At 51.1% G+C, this 23,323-nt stretch overlaps 1 protein-coding gene across 2 annotated transcripts; it reads right to left on the reverse strand.

Moving 5' to 3' along the window:
- Window positions 1–1,548: 1,548 nt before the first annotated feature.
- Window positions 1,549–20,519, reverse strand: AGTRAP (angiotensin II receptor-associated protein). Of its 2 annotated transcripts, none has more exons than XM_010849878.1 (5): window positions 20,397–20,519; window positions 7,279–7,313; window positions 4,649–4,754; window positions 3,627–3,801; window positions 1,549–2,252 (listed from the first exon to the last, which is right to left on the reverse strand). In XM_010849878.1, exons 1-5 carry the CDS (start codon window positions 20,421–20,423, stop codon window positions 2,149–2,151), a joined length of 447 nt encoding a protein of 148 aa, XP_010848180.1. In that variant the 5' UTR covers window positions 20,424–20,519; the 3' UTR covers window positions 1,549–2,148. The 2 variants fall into 2 exon arrangements, with proteins under 2 accessions (XP_010848180.1, XP_010848179.1); XM_010849877.1 differs by having other exon boundaries at window positions 3,606–3,801.
- Between the last annotated feature and the right edge of the window lie 2,804 nt (window positions 20,520–23,323).

Raw genomic sequence — 23,323 nt, forward strand, 5'->3', positions numbered from 1 at the left:
AGGAACTGGGATAAAAAAGAGAACTGGGGACCTCCCTGGTGGTACAGTGGGTAGGAATCCACCCGCCAGTGGAGGAAACACAGGTTTGACCCCTGGTCCCAGAAGACTCCACATGCCGCAACTAAGCCCATGCACCACTGAAAGTAGTGTACCTAGCACACCACTTCAGAACTGCTGCAGCCCATGTACCTGGAGCCTGTGCCCTGCAACCAGAGAGGCCACTACAACGAGAAGCTCACGCACTGCAACTAGAGTAACCTCCACTTTGCAACTGGAGGAAATCTGTGTGCAGCAATGAAGACCCAGTGCAGCCAAAAAAAATTTTTTAGACGGCGGGGTGGCAGGGTAGGGGAGAGAATTGGACCCTCTCTCCCACCCAAGGCCACAATCGTGAACTTGAGACAGGTCCTTCTAGTCAACGCTTTTATGCCTTAACTACATACACACCCATGAACAATACAAAGTATTTCTATGAGCTTTTAAAATTCACACTAACGGTCTCATATTGCACGTGCCACTCTGCAACCGATGTTTGGGGGGACCTCCATTGATAGAAATGTCTGGTTTATTCATCTGAACTGCTGAACAGTATTCCTTAGAATGAATGAACCACGGCTTATTTGTCTGCCTTCATCTGACTAAAAGACTGTTTCTGGTTTGCTGCAGCTGCAGCTGCTCTGCATTCCTGGGTCCCTTCTTCAGAGGCCCATGTTCCTTTTTTCAGGGCTTAGGCCTCCTGACAGAGGACTCCCAGTGTCTGTTATCCTGAGGGCAGGACCTGAGTTCACCCCTGTAGCCCCAGGCCCATGCCCAGCACTGGCAGGCACTCAGCCTCTTTGGATGGATGGATACGGAAGAATGGGGCGGTGGGGGCTGTGCACCTAGCCTTAACCTCTCTGTGCCAGGGACAAGCAAGCCAGGATGGCCTGACAAAGCCCAGATGCCTGGGGCCCAGTGGTCAATACCCATCCCAGTAAGGGTGGGGTAGGGTCCTGGCCACGAAACCCCTGGAGCTTCTGAACAGTGGTCCCAGTTTGCTCTGAGTCCAAGATACCAGGTCTGCCAGGGGAGGCCAGCCCTGGACTACTGACCAACATCAGCATGGCCTTAGGGAGCAGCCCCACCAAAAACCTTCCTGTTATTTAGGAAGCCCTCCCGAGGGTCAGGCACTGTACATTTCACCTGCGTCGTCTCTTTCTCTCTGGGCAGGTTATTAGCCCTCTTCCAGCAGACACAGGCTCCAAAGGTTGAGATGCCCAAGGGCACACAGTCAGTGGCAGAGCAGGATTCAAACCAATACCTGTCACTTAATTCAGAGACATGGATGCCTATTGACACACTGAACAGTGCCCCCTCTCCTGCGGCCTCGGCTAGGCCAGAGCTGAGCACCCGGCAGGCCCAGCTGGTCACAAGCCCCCGTTTCCTCCTGTCACAAGGAAACAAGCACCTAAGCCCTGGCACCCTGGAGATTCACAGCAGAAATCTTCCTGGGAATGGCAAGTCCAGGCCCCAGCTCTGAGAGGAGAGGAAACACAGCTCAAAACACACTTGGCTGCAGAATTCCCTTTAATGCTGTGGCCTGCAGCTGGAGGTTGATGGGGGTCTGAGGGGCTGCAGACCCCTCCTGCCTCCAGCCCTGGGGTCCTCAGGCACCAAGTGACCAGGTAGTGAGAAGCCAGGGGTCCTTACCCCTGTGCTCCTGGCAGTGAGCAGGACCCAAGGCTCTCAGAGCTCCTGCGGGAGGGCATGGCCAACCTCAGGAGAGGCTGAGGTGGGGGCGGCACCACTGGCCCCTAGAGGCCTGATCTTGCCAGGCTCGGGCATGGCTCGGCCTGGGGCCTGCACGGAGCAGCTAAGGGTGGAGGGGACAAAAGCAACCAGAGTTCCCAGCCTGGGACCAGTGGGCTACCCGGAAGGGAGGAGAGGGCTCGAGGAATTGGGGACAGATGTGCACAGGCGCTCTGGGCCTTTTAGGGCACGTGACTCAGGCAATCCCTGAGATGGGGAACTGGAGGACACAAGTTAGTTCTGAGAAAGCAGGGGGCGATCAGGAGCACCCCCTAGGATGATGTCCAAGGCACAACGAAGGTGATGAGGCCTCCTCTCTGCCGGCTCCACAGTTTGTCAGACTGGCCCCTGGGCTGGGCTTCAGTATCCCCGGGTCACGTGAGCCTTGCTCTCAGGGTCGGCAGGCACCTCTGAGGAGTCGATTGGCTGGTAGGAACTGCGCTCCTCTGAGGGCCCAAGGAAACCTGGGGGGTTGGAGAGAAAGAAAAAAATGAAGGGTTAAGACTTAGGAAATTCCACGAGGCCAAACCAAGGTCCCCCTACTCCCCACCACCAATCCCACCCCAACAAGAAAAGCCAGAGCTGGGCATCCAGGTACCCAGGACAGACAGTGGCAGCAGCCCCAGGCACCAAGCCTTTAGCATGTATCACTTATTCAGTCCTCCTGTAACCCTATAGAGCAGGGTATTTTTTTGTCCCTACTTTACAGATGAGGAAACCGAGTGTTAAAAAGATAAACTGCCTTGCTTGACATTATAAAGCTTGAAGCAGAGGACACTAGGATTCCAACTGATGCAGCACGGTGCTAAAGACAGGGCTCAGCCACTGTGCCTCGGTGCTTCCCTGGGAGCGCGTGCTCAGGAATCTGGCCGAGGGATGCCCAGCCCCGGACCCACGGGCTCCCCTCCAGCTCCTCTCCCTGACAGTGGACATCGTTGTACAGCCTCCAGAAGGCCCCCGGGCTGGCGCAGCTGCAGAGCCCAGATGGTGCCAGGCAGGCTGTTGGCTTCTGGGTGCCATACCCTTCACTCCCATCCTCACTCCCTACATCTGTCCTGTGCTCCTGAACAAGCCCCCAGCACCCCAGGCCTCTGTCTCCTCATCTGTCTAATGGAGGGACAGTGCTGGCTCCTCCCTACCCCGGGGCAGGTCCGGACAGCCTGGTGGTTTGCCAAGGGTGGGCAGCCCTGGGCCATTCCCGTCCTCAACCCAGCTGCTTCCCCAGCAGGTCTCAGGCCACTTTTCTCAAGAGTGAAAGGCAGAAGACCACAGGTCTCCCCACTTCTCTCAAAAAGGACATGAGAACAGTGTCACAGGGGGCTGGGGAAGGGCTGCAACAAGCAGGGGTCCAGCTCAGGGCTGGCTTTGGCTGGGGCCCCCAGGACCCAGGCCAGCACTGGCTCTCCCCTGGTTGCCCAGACCCCTAGGTGGCAGGAAAGGGGGTTCCAGCGATGGGGCTAGAGGGAGCTGAGAGGGAAAGCTGGCCCTGCAGGTGCCTATGGGATCAGGCCCCCAGTCGCACCCATGTTTAAGCTGAGAGAAGGACATGGCACCATAGCCAGGCAGGGATGGCCAGGGGACCCCTGGGTTCCTCTAGGAGACCAGAAACTTGCATACCTTTCAGCCTAGTGCCCAGAGCCCATACCAGGCCCCACCCTGCACCTTGAATCCCTGTCTCAGGGGGCAAGGTTGGCTCCCTGGGACAGGGGCTGGGGGGCGGGCAAGGCAGAGACCGAGGAGAGGAGAGGAGACAGCAGTGCCAGCACCGGGGCTGGTGGGAGGGGAACTGGGGAGCTGGCTGGAGGTGGTGGCCTCACCAACGTGGACCAGGAGCTCACCCCCACGCTCCCGGTACATGTGGTAGACGAAGAAGCAGGAGATCGGCTTGAGGATCAGGTTGAGGATGGCCATGCCTGCACTGAAGCGCACTGTGTCCGAGAGGTTGGACCTCGGGTAGAAGATGCCAATGTAGATCACATCCAGGAAGATGGTAGCCACCAAGCCACCCAGAAACTGCAAGACAGCCAGGCACAGGGCCGAGGGGTGACCACAGTGTCATTAGGGTGGTGAGCGTGCTGCTGCCCTGTCACCCCATCCCCCCACCATATATACCAGACTGGAAGCTCCATTTGTGCCCTACTGTGTCCTTGGGGTTTGCTGGAAGACAGACCAAGACAGCAGGTGGGACTCTGCAGACTAGATGCCTGACTGAGGACTGCAGGGCTGAGAGCAGGGATGGGGTCCCTATTGGGACCCAGCCTGCAGGCTCTGACAGAGTCCTCTCCCCCAACTCTTCTCATCCTTGAGGCCATGATGAGGCACAAGACGTGGGCTCAGAACCTCTAAGATAGAAGGTCCCTTGGAATTCACTGGTTCCATCTCCACCACCGAAGAAATCCGTCTCTAACCATCCTGAGAGGCCAGTGCTGGTGCTCACAGCCACGGGGTCTGAGCGGGTGTCCGGGGGCTCCTGGTAGGACAGTTTAGCCAGACTGTGTCCACTCTGACCTCACAAAGTGGTTGAGCTCCCTCTTCATGGGAGGCCCTCCCTATTAGGGGGGCCCTCAAGGAGGGTTACTGGCGCATGCCCTACTGCCCTCCAGGAATGGCCAATCTCATGGGGCACTGGTGGGAGTCCACCCCATGCCCCTTTTGGGAAAACAATGAGGAGACTCTCTGAGCCAGGCAGGCAGAGCAGCAGGCCGGGCTAGTGAAGATACATGTGGGCTGGGAGCCTGGACTCTAAAAAATGGAAAATGGGGAAAAATGAAGGCAGAGAAGACAGGACAGGGAAAGGGGAAGACGGAGCTGGGCCTACAACCACCCTGAAGCCGGTTCCCTGGCTGCTCCCCCAGCTTACCATACTTATGGCGTCAACAGAGTCCCGCTGCGCCATGGCCCACACGCCCAAGGCCAGGATGGGGAAGTTGGTCCAGGCATAGGGGCCCTGGAACACGATGCAGCCCCTGCGGGAGGAGGCACCTGAGTCAAGTCAGGAGGTGCCCTCTAGGTGCCCACCCCTCCTACAGGTCACCTCCTGGGGCGCTGTCTCAGGGCCCCCATGAGTAGAGGCCACAGTCGGCCTCGTTCCCCTCTCCATTCCCCTACTTCACACCCATGTGCCAAAAATGTCAGCACATCCCATCGGCTCTGCTTCCCAAATGGATCCGGAATCTGGCCATATCCATCCAGGTCCAAACCACCATCTTCTCCTACTGGGATTGAGCATTTCGCTGTAGCCTCTCCCCATTGTTCCCCTAACTTCCACTCCTGCCCCATCCTGGTCATTCCATAAATGCGCTTGCATGCATACTAAGTCACTTCTGTCGTTTCCGACTCTTTGCGACCCCATGGACTGTAGCCTGCCAGCGTCCTCTGTCCATGGGATTCTCCAGGCAAGAATAGTGGAGCGGGTTGCCATGCCCTCCTCCAGGGGATCTTCCAGACCCAGGGATCAAACCTGTGTCTCTACGTTCCTGCACTGGCAGGCAAATTCTTCACCACTAGAGACACTTATTAACTCCTCCATAAACAGCAACCAGTAAGGTAAATCAGGGGATGTCATTTCTCTGCTAAAAGTCCTCCAACACTTTCTTGGAATAAAATTCAGACTCTTGATCATGGTCTACAGGGTCCTGTGGGGTCTGATGACACAGCCCAGCCTATAGCTCCCATCCATTGCCTTGCTCTTCCCTCTACCTGAACACTTGGTCCGTTCGTGTCATTTTAGCCTCAGCTCATATGTTAACTCTGAGACTCTTTCCCTGACTGCCCCACTGTAAGGACCACCTTCTAACACAATGCCCACTCTCTTATCTTGTAGGGCATCGCTACTAACTAAACTGTTTGTCCATTCAAAGAAAAGAATAGTTAACCCAGACCCCTTACTAGTATCTGGCACAGTTACGAGTGCTTTAAATGGGTTCATTTATGTGCATATGCATCAACAATCCTTGTAAAGAGGCACTACGGTCATCTTCATTTTACAGATGAGGAGACTGAGGCCCAGAGAGGTCAAGGAACTTGCCCAAGGTCACCCAGCTGCTAAGTGGCAGAGCTGAGATTTAAATCCAGGCAGTCTGGCTCAAGAGGCCATGCTCTTACCCACCTGGACGGCCCAAGCACAGAGTGGGGTGCTTCATAAATATAAATGACATTCCCTGAAGTATACCATATGGGAAACATGTGCAAAGCAGTTAAGTGCAGAGCACCATGGGGCTTACTTGGAAATCAGTCATCTCATTTTTTGGTTTTGAGAAAGCAAGTGCTGGGGCCCCAGCCTGGACTCATTAACTCAGAGTCTTGGGGAGTGTGCCTGAGAAATCTGGATTTTCGCTCTGCTCTCCAAGGCCATTAACCATGATGATCACTGCTCCTGTTATTCATACCCACGAACACGTACACTGCACTTCCACGTCTGCAAAATGCACACGTGAGCTCAATGGTTTCCAGTCTTGGTCGGGCAGAAAAATCTCCCCAGAAACTCAACAGATAAAGCAGATAAAGCAGAAGGTAATGATGAAAATCACCCTGCGGTCCCCGGGCCTCCCTTGTGTAGGCCTGGGCAGTGTCTGGTGAGCAGAGCAAGGCCATGCTTCTTCCTCACAGCTCCTGAGGGCCGTGCATCCTTGCACCCATTTTACAGATGGAAACCAAGGTACTGAGAAGTGGAGTCACTTGATGAAGGTGACCCGGCTGGAACACGGCAGGGCTAAGGACATGACCAGGGTCAGTCTAAATCCTGAGTCTACTGTCTCTGGGCAGGGGGTATGAAATGGGTGAGGGTCCACGCCTAAGTGAGTGACCTCACCCTCGTACTCAGATTCATCATGTGTCTACTTGCTGAGCTGCTGAGTTAACCTCCAGAAGGCACCCTCAATAAATGTCAGCAATTATTATGGTTTCAGAAATTGTGTTTTCACCTTTAGATGACTTAAGAGGATAAGTGGGAAGGTCAGTAATACTCTCACATTATAGCTGAGAAAATGACTCAGGGGGTTTGAGTGGCTCACCCAAGGTCACAGACACACAGAGCTCCACCGGACATCCACCCCAGCAAGGTATGAGAGGCCAGCCCCTAGGCTTCAGCACCTTACAGCCCCAGATGCAAAGGCCCTAGTGGAGGAACCAGAGGGATGCCAAGCCCCAAAGGGCTTAGGTAGTGTCTGGAGAAAGGTCTGAGCTGTCAGTACTGCCCCCTGGGCTGCTGTCTTCCTGAGGATGAGGGCTAGAAGCTCCTAGGGTCAGTGATGGCAAAGGCCTCTGTGTACCACCTGCCCCTCCAACATCCTTGAGACACAGGAGCTTGCTAATGATGATCTTGACAGATGAGCTATTTAGTCTTGGAACGGGTCGGGAGACATGGACAAGACCCCAGGAATACATGTGGACAGGACCCAGGATACACGTGGACAAGACCCCAGAGAGACATGTGGACCCAGATCTCGGGAGACCAGGGGGACACAGAACTGGACACCCACACTCACTCACCAGGTTGTCAGCAGCCAGTGAACCAGGAGGATTGCCTGTGGCACAAAAAAAAGAGGGGGTGAGGTAGAGAAGAGAACTGCGACTGTGACCACCATGGTGGTAGGATGAATGGGCAGCAAAGCTTCTGGAACCAAAAAACACCAGAAGCCCCTGCCTAGGACCTAAGAGGGCTTCAGGATGTCTGCTCAAACACCAGCAAGAGAGTGGCCCCCAACAGTGGCAGAAAAGGAGGAAGAGCACAGGTCAGGCCAGAGGACACTGCCAGGTCACCCCTCCCCGGTCCCTTGGGGCAGCTGACACCCACACCCCTTCCTGTTTCTAAAGCTGGAAGCTCCTTTGGGGAACCTGGGAATCTCTTCTGAAACCAGAGGAGGCCTCGATGGCTGGAAGGGGCTCAAATGAGGCTGATTTCAGTACACTGGAGCTGGGGTGCCGTGTGGGGCTGAGCAGATGCCCAGTGCATCAAGGAATGGGAGAGCAGCCCGGGGGCAGGAGACCAGAGGGGAAAGGTAGGCCTGGAGGACCTCGGCAAGGAGCATGGACTTCATCTCAAGGGCACTGAAGAAGTCACCAGGAGCTTTTCTGCAGGAAGGTAACATGTTAGGATTTATACTAAGAGTCCGTGCACTGTCCTACCCTTTTTATTGACACATATGTCCTTCAGAGACAGCCCTCTTTACTGGAACTGGTCTCTATTCCCAGAAATCAAGAGAGTCCTGATTGCAAAGCAAGTAAAGAATATAGTATTAGACTTTCCCGGTGGTCCAGTGGCTAAAACTCTGTGCTCCCAATGCAGGGGGTCCAGGGTTTCATCCCTGATGAGGGGAACTAGATCCCATATGCTGCAACTAAAGATCTCTGTCAGTAAATATTTATTCATTTGTTTCTTTAGCTACGTCGGGTCTTACCTGCAGCACGTGGGATCTTCATTGTGTTATGCAGGCTCTCTAGTTGCGGCGCGAGGGCTTAGTGGCTCACTCAGCATGTGGGGTCTTAGTTCCTGGATCAGGGATCGAACACACGTCCCTTGCATTGCCAGGTGGATTCTTAAACCACTGGACCGCCAGGGAAGTCCCAAATAAATATTTTTTAAAAAGAAAGAGAAGAAGGAAGGAAGAAGCAGATGGATGCTATGGGGAAGGCAGGGAGAAGAAGCGGGAAACTCGGAGCTGGTGCTAAAGGGGACTTGGGGGCCAGCCAGGCACAGGGGAGGGAGAGTGGGGTGTTCCAGGGTGTTCAGGTGTCCCAGAAGCATAGGCAAGGACACAACACCCAGAGCCCTGAGGAGGGGTAGGGCCGGGATGGGGCTGAGGTCGGGGGTGGTGGCGAGACGGCAGGAGTAGGGTCCAGTGGTGGACAAGGACCTTTAAGGGAGTTTGCTCCAGGCACCAAGGGTTCAAGGATGCCAAGAGCCTGAGGCAGCGGCGGCATGCTGGGCCCAGAGAGCAAGGGTGGCACAGCAAGGACTGCAGTGAAAGGCCCAGGTTTCTAGTCTTGTGCTCAAGGGGGTGGGGGGTGTTAAGGAGAGGATGCCACCTGCAGCAAGGAACTCTGGCTGCATTTCTAGAAGAATCACTACTGGACTTCCTTGGTGGTCCAGTAGTTAAGAATCCACCTGCCAATGTAGTGGACACGGGTTCGATCTCTGGTCTGGGAAGATCCCACATGCCATGAGGCAACTAGGTGCTGCGTGCTACAGCTACTGAGCCTCAAACCTAGAGCCTGTGCAGCAAGAGAAGCCACAGCAACAAGAAGGCTGAGTGTGGCAACTAGAGAGTATCCCCAGCTCACCACAAGTAGAGAAAGCCTGCACGCAGCAATGAAGACCCAGTACAGACAAAAAAAAAAAAGTTATTATTTATTGCACATCTGCAACGTGCCAGGCCTGGGCCCAATGTCTCACATGACCTTCTCTGAGCTTCTGAAGCAGATACTAGAATCATTCCCATTTTACAGTCAAGAAAACCAGGCTCAGAGGTAAATTAAGTTGATCATGACTCCACTGATGGCAAAACTGTAATTAAATGGGAAGTCTGACTCCAAAACTAGGGCTCCTAACCTTTGTGCTAGAGAGAGAAGCTCTTTGGGCTTGGACACACATGGATGTTTTCCACACGGGGTGGGGGGCAGATGACATCTGGGGCAGATGGCCAGGATACCCCAACTTGTCCCCAGTGCTCAGGTTAAGTGAACCAAGTCCAGACTGTGGTGCCCAACCCCTAAAGAACTCTTCCAGCTACAAAGGACTAGGAAAATGGCTCTTTAAGGACCAACACACCTGACTGTACAGAGGTCTCAAGACACCAAAAAAGCTGAGCCTACATGACTGAGAGTTGGACCATAAATAAGGCTGAGTACTGAAGAATTGATGCTTTTGAACTGTGGTGTTGGAGAAGACTCTTGAGAGTCCCCTGAACTGCAAGGAGATAAAATTAGTCAATCTTAAAGGAAATCAATCCTGAATATTCACTGGAAGGATTGATGCTGAAGCTGAAGCTCCAATACTTTGGCCACATGATGTGAAGAGCTCCTTAGAAAAGACCCTGATGCTGGGAAAGACTGAAGTCAGGAGGAAAAGACAAAGGGTGAGATGGTTGGATGGCATCACCGACTTAATGGACATGAGTTTGAGCAAACTCCAGGGGTTGGTGAAGGACAGGGAAACCTGGCGTGCTGCAGTCCATGGGGTTGCAAAGAGCTGGACACAACTCAGCAACGAACAAGAACAATATGACAGAAGGCTAGCTCTGGAAGGAATTTTGGTCACTACCTACCTTTATTAATGAGTGCTTCCTATGTGTCAGGCACCAAGATAAGATTTTTCTGCCTGTGAACGCGTTTCATCCTTACAATCCTCTGAAGCACAATTTCCCCCGTTTTACAGTTGAGAAAACCAAGGCTCAACGGTAAGTAATCTGCTCCAGGTCACAGAGCAGAGCCAGGATTCAATCCCGACTTAGCCAGGTGTTGTTCCACCCAGGGCCTGAGTGTATGTGCCCTCCTATTACAAAGATGTGGAAACCGAGGCAGAGTAGAACTAGTCTTCTGAGGTTTTCCCCAGGGACTGAGGAGTGAGTGGATTTCCCTGGTAGTTCAGTTGGTAAAGAATCTGCCTGCAATGCAGGAGACCCCAGTTCAATTCCTGGGTTGGGAAGATCTCCAGGAAAAGGGATAGGCTACCCATTCCAGTGCAAAGAAACAGCAGAGTACAATAGAATGGGAAAGACTAGAGATCTCTTCAAGAAAACTAGAGATACCAAGGAAATATTTCATGCAAAGATAGGCATAATAAAAGACAGAAATGGTATGGATCTAACAGAAGCAGAAGATATTAAGAAGAGGTGACAAGAATACATAAAAGAACTACACAAAAAAGATCATAATGACCCAGAAAACCACGATGGTGTGATCACTCACCTAGAGCCAGACATCCTGGAGTGTGCAGTCAAGTGGGCCTTAGGAAGCGTCACTATAAACAAAACTAGTGGAGGTGATGGAATTCAAGCTGAGCTACTTCAAATCCTAAAAGATGATGCTGTGAAAGTGCTGCACTCAATATGCCAGCAAATGTGGAAAACTCAGCAATGGCCACAGGACTGGAAAAGGTCAGTTTTCATTCCAATCCCAAAGAAAGGCAGTGCCAAATAATGTTCAAACTATTGCACAATTGCACTCATCTCACACACTAGCAAAGTAATGCTCAAAATTCTCCAAGCTAGGCTTCAACAGTATGTGAACTGAGAACTTCCAGATCTTCAAAATGGATTTAGAAAAGGGAGAGGAACCAGAGATCAAGTTGCCAACATCTGTTGGATCATAGAAAAAGCAAGAGAATTCCAGAAAAACATCTACTTCTGCTTCACTGACTACACTTAAGCCTTTGACTGTGTGGATCACAACAAACTGTGGAACATTCTTCAAGAGATGGGAATACCAGACCACCTTATTTGCCTCCTGAGAAATCTGTATGCAGGTCAAGAAGCAACAGTTAGAACCGAACATGGAACAATTTACTGGTTCCAAATTGGGAAAGGAGTATGTAAATCGTCACCCTGTTTATTTAACTTATATGCAGAGTACTTCATGTGAAATGCCGGGCTGGAAGAAGCACAAGCTAGAATCAAGAATTCGGAAAGAAATATCAATAACCTCAGATATGCAGATGATACCACCCTTATGGCAGAAAGCAATTAAGGTGAAAGAGGAGAGTGAAAAATCTGGCTTAAAACTCAACATCCAAAAAACAAAGATCATGGCATCCAGTCCCATCACTTCATAGCAAATAGATGGGGAAACAATGGAAACAGTGACAGAGTTTATTTTCTTGGGCTCCAAAATCACTGTAGATGGTGACTGCAGCCATGAAATTAAAAGACACTTGCTCCTTGGAAGAAAATCTATGACAAACCTAGACAGCATGTAAAAAAGCAGAGACGTTACATTTTTGGACAAAGGTCCATATAGTCAAAGCTATGGCTTCTCCGGTAGTCATGTATGGATGTCAGAGTTGCACCATGAATAAAGTTGAGCACCAAAGAACTGATGCTTTTGAATTGTGGCGTTGGAAAAGACTCTTGAGAGTCCCTTGGACTGCAAGATCAAACTAGTCAATCCTAAAAGAAATCAGTTCTGAATATTCATTGGAAGGATTGGTGCTGAAGCTGAAAGAAAGTGAAAATCCAAGTTGCTCAGTCATTTCCAACTTTTTGTGACCCCATGGACTATACAATCCATGGAATTCTCCAGGCCAGAATACTGGAGTGGGTAGCTGTTCCCTTCCCAGTGATCTTCCTAACCCAGGGATGGAACTCAGGTCTCCCACATTGCAGGCAGATTCTTTACCAGCTGAGTGACCAGGGAAGCCCAAGCTGAAACTGAAGCTCCAATATTTTGGCCATCTTATGCGAAGAGCTGACTCATTAGAGAAGACTCTGATGCTGGGAAAGATTGAGGGCAGGAGGAGAAGGGGACAACAGAGGATGAGATGGTTGGATGGCATCACTGATTCAATGTACATGAATTTGAGTAAGCTCTGGGAGTTGGTGATGGACAGGGAAGCCTGGTGTGCTGTAGTCCATGGGGTCACAAAGAGTTGGACACGGCTGAGCGATTCAACTGAACTATATCCACTCCAGTATTCTTGGGCTTTCCTTGTCGTTCAGATGGTAAAGAATCTGCCTGCAATGCGGGAGACCTGGGTTCCATCCCTGGGTTGGGACGGTCCCCTGGAGGAGAGCATGGCAACCCATGCCAGTATTCTTACCTGGAGAATCCCACTGACAGAGAAGCCTGGTGGGCTACAGTCCATGGGGTTGCAAAGAGTCAGACACGACTGACTAAGCACATGGAAGAATGAGTGCATGTGTGCTCGGTCATGTCCGACTCCTTGAGATCCCATGAACTGTAGCCTGCCAGGCTCCTCTGTCCATGGGATTGTCTAGGCAAGAATACCAGAGTGGGTTATCATGTCCTCCACCAGAGGGTCTTCCCAACCCAGGGATCAAACCCATGCCTCCTATGACTCCTGCATTGCAGGTGGATTCTTTACCACTTGAGACATCCAGGATGCTGCAGGGACTGAAGAAGGGTGATCAAACTGTGCCAGGTTACTTAATCATTTACAGGTTAAGTTGGCATCGCTGACACCTGCTTGGCCTCCCCCTGCAGATTCAAAGGTAAGTCGGGCAGATGCAGTCTTAGGCTGCCCTTCCAGAACTGACACCTGGCAGTCCGGGTGGGGTGGGGGGGAACACCTGCTAACCAAAAAATTACCTAAGGAGTATGGGGTCCGAACAGACAGTCTGTTGAGAAGGAAGTAATGGTGAAGAAAAGGACCCTCATTCTGGATCAGAGGAGGGGAGCACTGGAGGCTTCTCTGAAGGATGATGTTTCAGGGGAGATGAAGTGGGTGAGCAAGGAGTTAACCAGGGACAGAGGGGGAAAGAAGAGCATTTCGAGCCAAAGGGACAGCACCTGCAAAGGCTCTGTGATGGAAGGTAGCATGGAACCTTCTGGAGACTGAAAAGAGGCCCATGTGGCTGGAGTAGAAGAGGAGAGTAGAGGAGGGACAGGAAGCTGGGGTGGGGCTGGGGGGCAGGGCTGAGCCTGGGAGGTGTGGGAGAGAATTCTGATCTTTATCTTGAAAGCAAAACACGGTCCTCTCTGACAGGAAGTCCTGCCCACAGAGGGGAAGGGACCTGCCACACGCGGCCAGCCAGGTGGTCCCGGTGTTGGGTTTTTAACTAAGACAAGAAACCAAGGAAGGAGTCACAGTCATATATATCACTTCTCCACTCCCCAACATCAACACTGAGTCCTTCCCTCCCTCAACTTCTATCTCAGAAACAGTCTTCATTCCCAAATGCTCTGGTTCCCACCTCTAGACTGGGCACACAGCAGGTCTTTAATAAACGGATGCTCCTGGCCTGCTGCTGCTAAGTCGCTTCAGTCGTGTCCGACTCTGTGCGACCCCATAGACGGCAGCCTACCAGGCTCCCCCGTCCCTGGTTAACTCCTTGCTCACACCTACCAGGCTCCCCCGTCCCTGGGATTCTCCAGGCAAGAACACCGGAGTGGGTTGCCATTTCCTTCTCCAATGCATGAAAGTGAAAAGTGAAAGTGAAGTCACTCAGTCGTGTCCGACTCTTAGCAACCCCATGGACTGCAGCCTACCAGGCTCCTCCATCCATGTGATTTTCCAGGCCTGGCCTGCGGATCCCAGAAAAGGAAAGGCAGCGACACGCAGGAAAGCCTGTGAGGAAACCATTCTATAATCTGTGGGATAAAGTACTTCCTGGAGCCGGAAAAGCCTGTAATATGGAGTGAGCACCTGAAAACAGTATGACCTGGAAATCCTGTGGGCCTTTAGCAGACACACCTCCCCTCAGTGCAACATCACTTTTGTTTGCTCAATATTTAGGAAACTTAGCACCAGTGGAGTACGTCTCTTCAGCCGTGGGAAAATAAACCCATGAAGACTAAGCCTCGTCGGCTAGTTTCCCCATCTTTGTAATGGGAGGGCACACCCACTCGGGCCCAGAGGGGTCGAATGTGCAGGAAAGCTCCAACAAAAAACCTAGCCAAGAATCTAAAAAAGAGTGAATACAGGTATATGTTTAACTGATTCACTCTTCTGTACACCTGACACTAACACAACATTGTAAATCAACCATACTCAATAACTGCAGCCATGAAACTAAAAGACACTTGTTCCTTGGAAGGAAAGCTATGACCAACCTAGACAGTGTATTAAAAAGCAGAGACATCTTTTTGCCACCAAAGGTCCATATAGTCAAAGCTATGGTTTTTCTAGTAGTCACGTATGGATGTGAGAATTGGACCATAAAGAAAGCTGAGTGCTGAAGAATTGAAGCTTTTTGCATTGTGGTATTAGAGAAGACTCTTGAGAGTCCCTTGGACTGCAAGGAGATCATACCAGTCAATCCTAAAGGAAATCAACCCTGAATATTCACTGGGAGGACTGATGCTGAAGCTGAAGCTACAATACTTTGGCCAGGTGAAGAGTCGACTCATTGGAAAAGGCCCTGATGCTGGGAAACATTGAAGACAAAAGGAGAAGAGGGTGGCAGAGGATGAGATGGCTAAACAGCATCACTGACTCAATGGGCATGAATCTTAGCAAATTCTAGGAGACAGCGAAGGACAGGGGAGCCTGGTGTGCTGCCGTCCATGGGCTCACAAAGAGACATGACTTAGCGATTAAACAACAACACATTTCAATAGAAATTAAAAAAGAAAAAGGAACCCAGCCAAACCAGCCCTGCCCTCTCCCACAGCCCTTATCTCAGCACAAAAGAACTGTCTGCTGGCTCTGGGGGAGGTTTCTGGTTACCAAGAGAATACTGGGGAGTCTCAGATACGGCCACAGAGATGGGGGAGAGAGGGGTGCATGTGCCCAGCATGTGCCCCGGAGGCCTGACTACTCCCGGCTGGGCAAGAGGAGAGAGACTTGAGCTCCTGGACTCTTCATGTAGCGCCTGGCCTGGCAGGCTGCCTGGCCCTTTCCCAGCCAGTGTTCAATGCGTCAGAAGACCAAGGGAGAGAGAGACCGGCCATGGCAGCAGGGGCTTGTAAGATGCTGGACTAGGGGTAGGAGACCTGAGTTCTGGTCCAGGAGCCACCTCCTTTTGTGTTGGAGCCCTGGGTTCCTCCCTGGTGACATGAAGGCAGCATCTATCACCCTCGTGTCCCAAAGGGGTGCCTCAACCAGAAAGAGACAGGCATCTGACAGTCAGTTACTGGATGTTTCCATGAAATAACTGTAAGCACCTCCCTGGGGGCTCAGTGGTAAAGAATCCGCCTGCCAATGCAGGAGATCCGGGTTCAATCCCTGGGTCAGGAAGATCCCCTGGAGAAGGAAGTGGCAACCTGCCCCAGTATTCTTGCCTGGAGAATCCCATGGAGAGAGGAGCCTGGTGGGCTACAGTCCATGGGGTCACAGAGAGTTGGACATGACAGAGCGACTGAACAACAACCACAACCTCTGCAGACAGTCATCCTGAAACCATGTCACCTACAGCAACCCCTGCTACTGATGCAGATGTACCTGCCGCATATCTACACTGCCCTGAACACTTGGCCCATGTCATCCTTGTGACTGTCTGGGGTAGAGTTTTAACCCTTATGTTTCACTTATGAAGACACTGAGGCTGTGAGAGGTTCATTGGCCCAAACAGTTATGTATGACAAGAGAGCCCAGATGCAAATTGCAGAATCAGTCGCTTGGGTCTGAGTTTTTCTCGCTACTAAACATGACTGCGGCTTCCGTGGCTCAGTGGTAAAGAATCCACCTGCCGATGTAGGAGACACTGGTTCGATCCTTGATCCAGAAAGATTCCACAGCTGCAGGGCAACCGAGCTCATGGGCCACAACTACTGAGCCCATGTGCTTCAACTACTGAAGCCTGTGTGCCCTAGAGCCCGTGCTCTGCAACAAGAGAAGCCACTGCCACGAGAAGCCCATGCTCCGCAACTACAGACTGGGCCCCGCTGATTGCAACTAGAGAAAACCTGCACAGCAACAAAGACACAGTACAGCCAAAAATAAACACATAAAATAAAGATAAAATAAAAAAAACAACAAAACTGTGAAGCTACATCACCTCCTGGACCACTGGATCCTCCTCTTAGCATCCTAGAAGGTAGGGTCTATTTTTATGCTCTTTTTATTGTGAAGAAACTGATATTCAGAGAGGTTAAGAAACCTGCTTCAGGTCACACAGCTGGTAAGCAGCAAAGCCTGGCCTTGGAGGGAGATCTGATTGGCCCCAAAGCCTGTGCTCTACCCACTGTACTACAGTGCTAGGATCTGGAAGAGCAAGGGAAGAGTGGATGGAAATGAGTATGTCTGACCAGGAGGAAGGAAGGCTAAGGGGAAACCGAGGGGTCCTTGGACCAGGATTCAGACCCTTCATTTGTCACTGAAGGCCTCATGGCAGTGGGGCTGGGACTGCCTAGCCAGGTGGTCAACAGACTTGAGGTCACCATAAAGAATGTTTTTTTTCTTTGCCCATACCATATAGGCTTGCAGGATCTTAGTTCCCTGACCAGGGATTGTACCTGGGCCCCAAGCTGTGAAACCACGGAGTCCAAACCCCTGGACCACCAGGGAATCCCCCTCCATACAGATTAATATACAGAATATATTTTTCCTGGGAATTTCCTGTTAGGGGCAGTGGTTAGGACTCTGTGCTTTCACTGCCAAGGGGGCAGGTTCAATCTATGGTCGAGGAACTAAGATCCCACTAGCCGTGTGGTGTGGCCAAAACAAAAAATAAACAAAAACCCCAGAATATATTTCTTAGTCCTGTGCAAACATTCAGTGGCCTATTGAATGAGGCAGCAAGATCCCCAAGGAGCCCCAAGGGCTGAGCCCAGGGGGCAGTAGTCAGGGCTGCCAGAGAGGGGAGGCAGAGGCAGGCAGTGGTTGACCGTGTGGCTGCTGGAGCCAAGTATGTGGATCAGACCCCAGCTCCATGACTTAGAGCTGTGTGACTCCGGGCCATCACCTGAGCTCTCACAACTGCCGCTTGCTCTTCTAAAGTGAGGACAATAATGCTCCATGGGGGTGTTGTGTGGCTATGTAGAGGTGGAGGGGTCTGTGAAACATTCAACACACTGCCTCCTAGGTAGTCAGCCTCCGGGACATGGCTATGCATGTGCTCAGGTGCTTCAGTCGTGTCCAACTCTTTGTGACCCCATGGACTGTAATCTGCCAGGTTCCTCTGTCCATGGACAAGCAATACTGGAGTGGGTTGCCGTTTCCTACTCCAGGGGATCTTCTCCACCCAGGGACTGAACCCATGTCTCCTGCATCACAGGTGCGTTCTTTACCACTAAGCCACCTGGGAAGCCCCAAGACAAGGCCGTCCATGACTATTGTGCAGTCAGGTTCCGGAATTCTTAACCCTCGTGCTATACTACCCCCTTGCACCCTCCTCCCAAGGGCCTTTTCTCACAAGCCCTCATGAACCCAAGTCTAGAACTTTCTAAACTCTCACAATGACGTTCCTTCAGCTCAGGACTTGCCTCATGTGTGGCGTTGGGTTAGGAACTACCTGGAGGGCCCGGGGCAGCTGCTTCTATTCACCTGGCACCACTGCCTACTGTGGGTGGGCTGGGCACAAGCAGGCACTGAGCCAATGCCCCAGGAATGTGTGAAAGGAGGGCATGGGTAAGTGCAGGGTCAGGGGGACTGGGCATTTTCTGAGCTCCCAAGGGGTTCTGATCTCAGAATATCCCGCTTAGACTCCTGTGGGAGGCCAGAAAAGACAACAACAAAAACAGAACCCCCAGTTAATCTTTAATTTCAGATAATGAATAATTTTCTAGACTGTTCCAAATATTGCCTGGGATATAAGATCCACTGGAGAAGGGATAGGATACCCACTCCAGTATTCTGGGGCTTCCCTGGTGGCTCAGTTGTAAAGAATCCACCTGCAATGTGGGAGATCTGGGTTCAATCCCTGGGTTGGGAAGATCCACTGCAGAAGGGAAAGGCTACTCACTCCAGTATTCTGGCCTGGAGAATTCCATGGACTGTAGAGTCCCTGGGGTCACAAAGAGTTGGACATGACTGAATGACTTTCACTTTTCATACTTAGATTAAGAAATTTATTCATTGTTGATCTTAAATTCAAACTCAACTGGATGTCCTCAATGTTACCTGGCAACCCTAGCTGTTCACGACCTCTCGGCACTTACTTGTCTCTGATTGGTAGCAGCTAAGACCCTTGGAGATATGGTGTTTTATTTCTCAAGTCAAAGAAAGGACCAGCGGTTTCACTGTGGGCACTGAAAGCCAGCAAAGCTCACATCTGTGGTCACGTGTGGCCTGTGAGGCCCATAAAGTTTCTCCCAAAAAAAAAAAAAAGGCCACAAACAGACTAAGCCCTCCCACTGGGCATTAACTGTCAAAGCAGAAGTGGGCCCTAATGGTGGCCAGGAAAGGACACAGCTTTGAAGTTTGACCCTGATGGGTTCAAATTCTGACTGTCACTTAATCTCTGTGGGGCCTTGACAAGTTACCTATCTGGTCTGAGCTGAAGTTGGCTCAACTACAAAAATCTCAGAAGGTTGATGCGATTTAATAACCTGGCACACCACAGACGCCCCAAGAATGAGGGCTCACTCCCTTGTCAGTTCCTGCCCCTCTGTCCCTTTCCTCCTTCCCCCTTAATAATTATTTCAGGCAAATCTCTAATCAGAGCAAAGGTAGTCGGCATCAACCGCACACAGCCTGGAACAGAGTGAATGTTGATACCAACGAACCTCAATTGCCCTCGTGTAAATTTCTTCCCTGCTAAACCTTCAATCCAAGCCCATTCCCTTGTCACAGCCATCTCTCCCCCTGCAGCGGCTGACTGGAAGCCTCAGAGAGGTCTGCTGAAGCAAGTGTTCAATATTAAGGAAATGTGCCCACGTTAAGTCACAGCACAGACCGTATCTAATAATCCAAATATGGATGATGTATTGTTCTGTAGTCATCTATCTCTTACATTACTTTAGTACCAGACACCATGGGTGCATAATGCTTTGTCAAGGGTGAGTAAGAGGGTACTCCTGCATACAGTCTCAAAGGAAACTGTACCCAGGCCACAGATGGCAGGTCTGGTCCAAGGTTAACACCTTTCCCCAGTGCCTCACTGGTAAAGAATCTGCCCGCAATGCAGGAGCCACAGGAGACGCAGGTTCAATCCCTGGATCAGGAAGATCCCCTGGAGGAGGCCACGGCAACCCATTCCAGTATTCTTGCCTGGAAAATCCCATGGACAGAGAAGCCTGGTGGGCTACAGTCCATAGGGTCGCAAAGAGTCGGACACGACTGAAGCAACCTAGCTTAGCTAGACCAAAGCTAAAGGCTTCAGCCTCTCAGTGGCAAACCCGGCCAAGAAGCACTGGGCTGGGGGAGGGCGGGGAGAAAAAGAAGAACAGCCTTTGGCATTCTTACAGCTCAGGAAATGAAGACACCCCAGCGAGCTACAGTGTTTTCCTAAATGTGCAAAGTTGGGGGTTTCTGCTTTTGAGTAAATTCTATTGGTGTCTGTGTTGCTTAAGAAATAAAGACGTTGAATCTATCAACTCTGAAAAACCATCTGTCTGGGATCATCTGATTTCCTTAACTTGATCTTCCCAACAAAAGAGGCGGTAAGGGCAGTGTTGGGGGTCCAGGTGAAAGCTTTACCCCTCTCTCGGTGGAGGGGAAGTGTCCTGCCTCCAAGTCCAGCCTCGGGCTCTCCGTGGGTCCCTCCCCGACACGCCTTCCCCTTTCTCCAGAGAAATTCTGGGCGCGCAGGCCAAAGCGAGCCTCAGGAGCTCAGCGCTCCCAGCAGAACCGGTCTGACTCCGGGAAGAGACGGCCGCTTCCCTCCTCCAGCTCCCTCTCGGTCTTTCCTGCCGGCCTTCTGGATCAGTCTCCCTGGTATGGTCTATCTCCCCACCTCCTTCCCCCTGGCCTCTGTTGCTTCTCTTTCTCCCCACCACTCCACTTTCCCCAGACTCTCGGTCCTTTCACCTCTAAAATCCTACTTTAAAAGCGCAAATACCCAACACGCTCCGGGAGACCCGCCCCGCGCCACCCCCGCCCCGCCCATCGCCACCTTCAGGTTCACGGCTGGCAGCTCCATCGCGACCCAGCCGGACAGCACCTGCGCCACAACCGCGGGGGCTCCTGGTCTCCGAACTCGGGAAGCAAACTTGCCGGCCCCGCCCCGCCGACTGCCCTCTGCCCGCGCTCCAACCCCAGCTGGGCTGGGGGGCCACGTGAGTAGGTCATGTGACGGCTGCCCGGTAGCTAGGAGACGGCGTCTTGCCGCTCGAGCCATCACCGCGCCACTGCCCAGGTAGTTACGGGGCCGGGGCGGGGGGCGGCTGGAGAATGTCCAGATTTGTGTCGCAAAGGGCGCAATATCTCGCCGAGTTAAAATCCCAGCATGTGGGCCGACGGGACCACCTGCAGCCAGGAGAACTTGGGGGAACCTCCAAGTACAACCTGCAGATGTGGTAACAGCTGGTGTCTCATCCCTGAGGGCACAGTCTGTCCTCCCTCCTTCCCCAGTGAAAGTAAAGACGGTTACCTATCTCATAGAATCCTTGTGAGGATGAATGAACTAATTCATGTTTGACGAAAAAATGAATCTGACACTTGCTTTAAAGGAAAGGAAGACTTATTCAAGACTGTTGGGATCCCCTTGGGTCCTTCCCTCTGAATGCTTATTCTTATTTCCAGGAGGGGAGAGACCATGTGGAAACCTGCAAAACTGTCTGGGTGGGTCCTAAGATCCTATCAAGACACAGACTCTCTCCAGATACAAAGAATGGAGTTTTCCAGGTGGATGTGGGGTCTTCTGCAGGGCCCTGGAGTCTGCTGGCCTATTTGAATGTCCCTTTTGGAGACACAGCTGTCCAGCCCCCTAAGCAGAACAGCACATCTGCCAGAGTAACAGAGAGCCGGTAAGCTTCAGAGAGAGACCGGACAGATATGCTACACTGGGCACGATTGTTGGGATTCAGAGCCCAGAGGACTAGCTGGACCAGAGAAAAGAGTTTGAGTCCTAACTTTGTCCACTTACTGGTTCTACTTGAGCAAGTCACTTTGCCTCTCTGTGCTTACAGTTTTCTGATCTGTAAAATGAGAGAAATAATAGTATCTTCCTTGAAGGATGATTATTTTGAATTTGTTAATAAGGATTTGTTAATATATAAAAATGTTTAGAACATTGCCTGGCAGACAGCACTCAATCAGGACTTGCTACTGTTTTGATATTCATTATTAGTTAATTATCATTAATTATTGTTACTGGCATAGTACCTAGAAGAGAGGAATTCCTCAATAACTAGTGGATATTATAACATTATTATTATATTGTTTCCTTCTAAGAGATATCTCCTATAAACCCTAGATCCTAGAGGTGTTTAATCCAAGCATGTAGGTATATAATAAAACTGATCACCTTGTAAGGAGAAAATGCAAAACAAACAATTCCTGGGATTTGAGCTGACATTTATTAAGTAGTTTTGTGGCAGACAATGTGAAAAGTGCTCATAATAAATATTCATAACAACCGCCATGGTGTGGGTGCCCTTCTTATCCTGATTTACCATAAGATCCCTGAGGTTAAGAGGAGTTAAGGGGCTTTCCCAAAGGCATATCCCTAGTTGGTGTGAAACTGGGCTGGGGACAAAAGAGGTCTGGTTTCAGGACTGTGACGTAGCCACTCAGCTCCACTGCCCACATCACAGGAAAATACAGCCTGGGCTGAGATTCAAAGATGGAGTGAGGCAAGGCGGGGAAGACAGATTGGAGCCAGATGAAGCACAAGGCTGGATCTGTGGAATGTCCCTGCAGTGACACTGCCTTCATCTGACCAGCTGGGGCCAGAGGCACTCTGGGCCAAGGTGGAGGTGGGGCAGACCCAGCAGGGGTGGGGAGGGAGCCCAAAGGGACAAAGGAAAGTGAAACTGTTCTCAAAGGAGCCACTCACCCTGACTATGGAAGGACAAGTGGACCTTCACAAAGCACAGGCTTTGGGCCATATTTTTTAGGGAGTACACTTCTGGAAGTCAAGTTTAAATTTTCATGTCCCTCACCAATTCTGTCTGTCTCAGCTGAGTCTTATCCTCAGTACCTTCAGGATGAAAAGTAAATAACATGGCACAGCAAGGTGGATGTACTTGACATTGTGTGTGTGTGTTGCTTGCTCAGTCATGTCTGACTCATTGCGACCTCATGGATTGTAGCCTCTGTCTATGGGATTCTCCAGGCAGGAACACTGGAGTGGGTTGCCATTCCCTTCTCCAGAGGATCTTCCTGACCCAGGGATCAAACTTGGGTCTCCCGCATTGCAGGCATTCTTTACCGTGTGAGTCATTAGGGAAGCCTGTACTTAACATTACTGGAACTGTACACTTAAAAATGGTTAGGACGGTAAACTTTCTTTCTTTTTACCACAATTGAAAACAAAACAAAACCCAAAAGACTGTCATGCAGAATAGATGCATTCGTTTATTCATTAAGGGAATAGTTATTGAATGCCTACTTGGATGACTATCTTAGAATGGAATGGCTGGACCACATGGCGTGTGTATACTTAAGCTGTTAAGAAATTGTCAAACTGTTTTCAAAGATGGTAGTAAGCATCCAGGTTTTTTTCCTTCATAGCACTTATCAGTACTTGAAGGTATTGACCTCTCCATTCATTTGTTGACATGTTTATTGTCTGTCCCCCCTCACCCTCCTCAATCTAGACTGCAAGCCCTGGGAGGGTCTTGCCATCTCCGCACTTGCCTGGCACATACTGTTCAGGGAATACACCAGCTGAACCAGTGTGTTGGCACCACTTCCATCATGGGCATGGAGGAAAACCTGCCACCCACTTGTCCTCAGAATAATCCAGATTCTGTTAGGAAGCCACTCAGTGCTGCTAGTTATACAAATGCCCAATTAAGCAGTCACAGCCATTTCTTCCCCATGGTCACTTGTGTTCTTTAAAGATATTATTTGGATCCCTGCCCTGCCTCCTAGCAG

Source organism: Bison bison, unplaced genomic scaffold (genome assembly GCF_000754665.1).
Source record: "Bison bison bison isolate TAMUID 2011002044 unplaced genomic scaffold, Bison_UMD1.0 scf7180017864289, whole genome shotgun sequence".
NCBI classification, from domain to species: Eukaryota; Metazoa; Chordata; class Mammalia; order Artiodactyla; family Bovidae; genus Bison; species Bison bison.